We start from the raw sequence: 6,737 nt of genomic DNA, 5'->3' as shown, positions 1-6,737 counted from the left end.
TCTCCCTACCCTCCGGGTTCGCTGGCCCCAGGGAAAACAGGCCTCGGCAGCGGGGGCCGGAGCTCCACCTCCCGGCGCCACACTATGTCAGAAAGACCTGCGCAGAGAGGGTCGGAAGGGTGGCTTCCCACAGCGGCAGAGCCTTCTAAGGGAGCAAAAAACAAAAAGCGGGGGGCTGGAGATGTGGCTCAAGCGGTAGCGCGCTCGCCTGGCATGCGTGCGGCCCGGGTTCGATCCTCAGCACCACATACCAACAAAGATGTTGTGTCTGCCGAGAACTAAAAAATAAATATTAAAAATTCTCTCTCTCTATCTCTCTCTCTCTCCTCTCTCACTCTCTCTTTAAAAAAAAAAAAAAAAAAAAAAAGCGGAAAATCCATCTGCAAAACCAAGCTCCTTATTACCTCCTAAATAAGAGGAGACGGAAGCGGAAGTCCTGGTGTAGGTCATAGAGTACCCTTGTTCCGGTTTCAGTGCTGCGTTCAGGACTAGAGCGCCTTTCTTCCGCCGGCCGTCCCTGGGGTCCTTGCGGCTTCTGTTTCCGGGTGCGGCTTCTGTCATAAAGCAAAGCCGAGACGTTCTTTCTAACGTGGCGTCGTGGGCACTTTGCGCCTCGCCTGGGGTCAGCAAGCAAGGACGAGCGCCGACAGGGGTACTTTGTAGCCAACAGCTGGAGCCGTCCTTGCGTCCCGGGCCCTCGCTGTGGCATCTGTGATCCCTCAGAGCTGGCTGGGTTTTCAGCCCTCACAGGGGCGCTGATTCGCAGCTCCAGGACTGCAGGTCGAGAGGCCAGCGCTCCTTAGCCCATACCCGTCCCTAGTCTCGCTCTGCCCTGTAAAGTGCAGCATTTGACAGGTGCCCCCTACCCACATATCACTTCACAGCGCGCGGAAGTTAACTTTCTTCTTAACCTCACTTTGACAACTGTCCACTCTTCCCCTGCAGAAGAGATCTTTTCCTCTCAGTTGAATCTCCCAGTAAAACAAATCTGAAGTCCCGGATGTCATGCAGCTCCCATTGGATAAAAACTTTCTTTAAAAGTTCATGCTTACTAGGGAGTTTGTGGGAAAAGTGAAACCCAATATACACAGAACACTATGGCTGAGCACGGAGCGCACATTACAACTGCTTCTGTGGCTGATGACCAGCCATCCATCTTTGAGGTGGTAGCCCAGGACAGTTTAATGACAGCAGTGAGACCTGCTCTTCAGCATGTGGTCAAGGTAAGGTATTCTGAAAGGTGTCAGGAACGATTGGGTAAAAATACCAAACTATTGTTTGACAGCCTAGGGTTTGAAATAAGTAATTTGTTTATAATTGGTTTCTCATGGCCTAATGGATATTTAGTCCATCAGTATTGAGTCCCGTACTCAGTACCTAGCACTTGAGGGACATTGTTAGACCCCAAAAGGAGTTGACTTGTTTAAGCCAAATAGAATTTAAAGGGAGGAGGAAATGTAAATTCATGGTATAGTAGCTGTGTACTACAATTTCATTTGATTTCTTTTGCTTTAGGTTCTTGCAGAATCCAATCCTGCCCAATGTGGCTTCTTTTGGAGGTGGTTTGATGAAATCTTTACTCTGCTAGATTTTCTGCTTCAGCAGCACTATTTGTCTAAAACCAGTGCCTCATTTTCTGAGAACTTTTATGGCTTAAAGCGGGTTGTAATGGGGGACTCTCCCAGGTTGCAGAGACTGGCCAGCGCGGGTCTCCCCAAGAAGCAGCTTTGGAAATCAGTTATGTTCCTGGTTCTTCTTCCCTATCTGAAAGTGAAGCTGGAGAAGCTGGTCTCCAGCCTGAGAGAAGAGGATGAATATTCCATTCATCCTCCTTCTTCCCACTGGAAACGATTTTACAGAGCCTTTCTGGCAGCCTATCCATTTGTTAATATGGCCTGGGAAGGTTGGTTTCTTGTACAACAACTTCAATACATCCTAGGAAAAGCTCAGCACCACTCACCCCTGCTGAAGCTGGCTGGAGTTCGGCTAGGTCGACTGACAATTCAGGATATACAAGCTCTGGAGCACAGACCAGCTGAATTTGGCAGGATGCAGCAACCAGCCAGGAGGTAAGGCCTTAACATTCCCAAAACATCTTTTAAAAAATTCTAAAATCTTATTCCACTTTTATGAAATTTACCTCCCTCAGTCTATTTTTGTTTTATAAAATCATAGAAAAGTTATTCCTTGTGTCCATAAAACAAGGACTGCCATCTTGGTAGCACTATCATACTAATTACATTTTAATGCTAGGCCCCAGACTAGGTGTTTGCTTTATGTACACCCTTTTTTTCAGATGGACACGGTATCCTCATTGTACCTTTATGTGGTGCTGAGGATTGAACCCAATGCCCCACGCATGCCCCCTGCCCCCATACATTCACTTTTAAGCCTGATCACAACCCAATGAAGTAAATGCAGTTGCTCCATTGAACAGTTGAGGAAACCAAACCTTTACTTCTTGGAGAGCACTGCAAAACTAGAAGATGGTAGAGTTGAGATTCAAGCAAAGCAATACAATTCTAAATCGTATTGTATCACTTCTAGCTAGTGCTTGTGTTCTCCTACAAGTTCCTTTGTGTGTATGTGTATAATAAAATGATGCTGAGATATTTTTGTAAAAGAATTGTTATTTTCTTTTTTAAAAAAAAAACATTTTTTATTGTAGGTAGACACAATACATCTTATTTATTTTTATGTGGTACTGGGGATTGAACTCAATGCCTCACACATGCTAGGCATGTGCTCTACCACCCCAGCCCAAATTATTTTTTTCTGGATGTACTATCTTCAACTAAAGTCTGCATAATCAAATTCTCTACTAATTTCTTTCTTAAAACATAAAACTTTAACTTTTTCTTTTTAAATATTATTTTAGTTGTAGATGGATGCAATATCTTTGTTTACTAATTTATTTTTATATGGTACTGAGGATTGAACCCAGTGCCTTGATGTGCGAGGCAAGCGCTGAGCTATAGCCCCAACTCCAAAACTTTAACTTTTTATTATTAAAAAAAGTTCAGTCCATACTGTGAGTCAGAAAGAGGAAATCATTTAGAATAGATCCTTAAGAAGAAAGGATGCCCGTCTAGCAACAAGTCAATTCCCAAATAAGAGATTTTGATGAAAAGTGCAGAACTGCATTTATATTTTGGTCATTTTATGATTATAACTAGATAAACAATTTTTCTCTTTGCCTCCTTGTTTTCTTCCTAACAGTGTTAGTGAGAAGATAAAGTCAGTTCTGAAGAAAGCTGTGGGGGGTGTTGCCTTATCCCTCTCAACTGGCCTTTCTGTTGGCGTATTCTTCCTGCAGTTCCTTGATTGGTGGTACTCATCTGAAAATCAAGAAACCATCAAATCACTAACTGCACTGCCTACCCCACCACCACCTGTACACCTAGACTACAACTCTGACTCTCCCCTCTTACCCAAAATGAAGACTGTGTGCCCTCTGTGCCGTAAAACCCGGGTGAATGATACTGTTCTTGCCACCTCTGGTTATGTGTTTTGTTATCGCTGTGTGTTTAATTATGTGAGGAGTCACCAAGCTTGTCCCATCACAGGTTATCCAACAGAAGTACAACATCTAATTAAACTGTACTCTCCTGAGAACTAAAAGGAATTAGCATCTTGTCTCATAACTTAAGTATTGCACTGTAAGGCCACAGGGTTGTTTTTCAGCATGGTATATAGCACTGATACTTCTCTGCCCCAATTCATTAACTATATTAACTTAAACAACATGGTTTTGTTTAAAAAACATACCTACTTGATCCTATCCTTTTAGCCTGCTCTTTAGACCCCTTCTACAGTTGACCAAGCTGGTTAAAATTAGGAGAATCAAGATTATAGGGCATATGAGGCTCAATATAGAGACGGACAAAAATTAGTACAGAAGCTTTTCTTCTTCTCAAAGAATAAGAGGTACAGAAGCACTCAAGAAAACCCCAGGTTAGGCCTCATACTTGGGTGGTGAGGAAGCAGGACTTCTTTGGAAAAGGCATTTATCTCCCTGTGAGGCAGTTTTTTATCAGTTCACAAATGCTCTTTATAGAGCAAAACAACTCCCTCCACATACTGTGAACCATTTGTTAATCTGCTATGGTGTATCAGCTTTGAAGATTCTTTCATGAGCCATAATCTCTTTCTTGGGAAAGTGGTCGAAGAAAAATAGGAAAAAAAAAAAAGTTTACATAGAGTATGAAAATTTCAAAGTGAAAGCAAAGCTAGCAAGCCATGAAAAGATAATATAACATAGTTATCCAACTGTGAGTAATAAAAACAACTTTCAATAAGCTCCTTCTGCTTGCTGATAATAGTTTGTTCAACTCGTATGAATTATTCTGGTTATTACTAAAGTTTCTATGAAACAGTCAAGTAAAAATCTTTAAGAATAAATGTTTCTGGCAAAAAACTATTCCATGCTGTCATGATTATGTGGAAACTTAAAAGATTACTCAACATGTTTTTAAAATAAATTTTCATTCAGACTATGTTTGGCTTCTTAAATATTTTGGTATTAATTATTACAATTTTGCATTTAAAATTTTTTTTTTAGTAATCCAATAATTAGAACAAAATTTCTCTGTTCCTACATCAAGAATCAACTTTGTGTGAAATACCTTGTTTCAGAAATGCTATAGAAACACTGAAGCCTGTATGGGAAAATTTATGCCATTGGATTAGCAGGTTGGTGAAAACATGGGTTTTTAAAGAAATCATTAATGGAATAGGATGGATAAAAATAATTTAAGTGCCTTTGCTGAGATATGTGTTTTTCTATCCTTTCCTCATTTTAGCAACTCAAAGTACATTCTCTGATAGCATAAAGATGCTACTGCTAAATTTCTAAATGGAGTAGCTAAGAAAAATCCTATGGATTTTTTTCTTTTTTGGGGGTACTGGGATTGAACTCGAGCACTCAACCACTGAGCTACATCCCTTGCCTATTTCACATTTTATTTAGAGACAGGGTCTCATTGAGTTGCTTAGTGCCTCACTTTTCTGAGGCTGGCTTTGAACCCACAATCCTCCTGCCTCCCAAGCTGTGGGATTACAGGCGTACACCACAGAACCCAGCAATCCTATGAATTTTAAAATGTTAAAATTATTACATACCACAAAAGAGTACATATTTTTTTTTAATTTATAAAACCTCAAAGGTTTTACCAAACAAATAACACAGTTAATGAAAACATTTTTCATACAGTCAATAAGGGAACTGATTCAGATTCAGGATTGAAATGATGCAGTCCTTCACGAAGATTTCAAAGCCAGATTTTCCACCTCAACCTAAGAAGAGAAATATGAAAGTATCAATAATTCAAACATTTATCAAAAACAAACTTATACATAATAACACCAGTATCCAAACAAGCTAGAACATGTGTGTTCTAAAACCACAACCAGAATCAGCTCAGAGAGAAGATTAAGGGATCATACCCTGGTCAAAGCCAACATTAAAGCAATGGCAATACCAGGTCAGTCTATACTTCGCTCATCATTGCATCACTACATTTCACCTTGTATTACCTAAAAGCAGCTGAATGCCCTCTACACATCCAAGAAAACTTACGTTTACCTATGAAAAACAAGTTTCTTTTTAGATATTTTTCAATCATGGGATTCCAATATTTTATCTTTACTATGCTTTCAGTAACTCTGCTGTACAAAAATGCAAACTTGACCAAGTTTTGTTTTGGGGGGGAACTTTTTTATTTTGAAGCAGAGGAAAGTAGAGAAGCATTTACCATTCAGAAACACTTTTTTTTTTGGTTTTGTTTTGTTTAAAAGAGCCCTGACTCCATGCATGATAAAATCTCAGGGATGTTTGTTAAGAATTTATAAGCTGGGTGTGGTGACACATGCTTGTAATTCCAGCAGCTTGGGAGGTTGAGATAGAAGATCACTGAGTTCAAAACCAGTCTCAGCAATTTATCCAGGCCCTAAGCAATTCATTGAGACCCTGTCTTTGAATAAATTACAAAAAAAGGATGGGGATGTGGTTCAGCGGTTAAATGCCCATGAGTTCAATCCCCGGGACCAAAAAAAAAAAAAAAAAAATCTATAGAATTTATAGTTCTAAAGCAGAAGCTTTAGAAAAGACTTTCTTACTAAATTATAAAGTCCAAGCCGGGCACTGCGGCCCACCCCTGTAATCCCAGTAGCTCAGAAGGCTGAGGCAGGAGGATCACAAGTTCAAAGCCAGCCTCAGCAACTGCGAGGCACTAAGCAACTCAGTGAGACCCTGTCTCTAAATAAAATACAAAATAGAGATAGGGATGTGGCTCAGTGGTCAAGTACCCCTGAGTTCAATCCCCGGTACCAAAAAGAAAATTATAAAGTCCAGTTCATTTAATATAAAATTCAATTTATAATTCTACCAGGAAAGATAAAAATCACAATGCTTTTGGACATGGTGACACATGCCTGTGGTCTCAGCTACCTGAGAGGCTAAGGCAGGAATTCCAATCACTTGAGGTCAGGAATTAGAGGTCAACCCTCTCTCTAAAACAAACAAAAATACAGTCACAAAATTTTTATACAAGAATCTTCTAATTTAAGAATCCAAGACTCAGGCTATGATTTGCCAAAAGTCTACAGCAAATTAACATCAGAGAGAAACTGGGCCTGACTATCAGATTTATTTTTCTACTAATAGCATCCAGGTTCCTATCCTTCACTAATGTGGGAGGCCATTGGCAAGATAAAGCAAGGCAAATCCTGAGTAATCT

General features: G+C 40.2%; 1 protein-coding gene and 1 non-coding gene across 3 annotated transcripts; one reads left to right on the top strand and one right to left on the bottom strand.

Moving 5' to 3' along the window:
• Positions 1 to 394: 394 nt before the first annotated feature.
• Positions 395 to 4,454, top strand: Pex12 (peroxisomal biogenesis factor 12). 2 transcript variants are annotated; one of them, XM_026380256.2, is made up of 4 exons: positions 395 to 652; positions 946 to 1,223; positions 1,516 to 2,069; positions 3,220 to 4,454. In XM_026380256.2, exons 2-4 carry the CDS (start codon positions 1,098 to 1,100, stop codon positions 3,617 to 3,619), a joined length of 1,080 nt encoding a protein of 359 aa, XP_026236041.2. In that variant the 5' UTR covers positions 395 to 652; positions 946 to 1,097; the 3' UTR covers positions 3,620 to 4,454. The 2 variants fall into 2 exon arrangements, with proteins under 2 accessions (XP_026236041.2, XP_026236040.2); XM_026380255.2 differs by having other exon boundaries at positions 395 to 1,223.
• A 961-nt stretch (positions 4,455 to 5,415) lies between these two features.
• LOC113175906 (Z30 small nucleolar RNA) lies at positions 5,416 to 5,512 on the bottom strand. Its single transcript, XR_003300014.1, has one exon. It is a non-coding gene; the product is annotated as a Z30 small nucleolar RNA (small nucleolar RNA).
• Positions 5,513 to 6,737: the final 1,225 nt, after the last annotated feature.

The sequence above is a fragment of the Urocitellus parryii genome, chromosome 7 (genome assembly GCF_045843805.1).
Source record: "Urocitellus parryii isolate mUroPar1 chromosome 7, mUroPar1.hap1, whole genome shotgun sequence".
Taxonomy (NCBI): Eukaryota; Metazoa; Chordata; class Mammalia; order Rodentia; family Sciuridae; genus Urocitellus; species Urocitellus parryii.
Note: the sequence above shows the minus strand (reverse complement) of the source record. Positions and strands in the feature narration are given on the sequence as shown.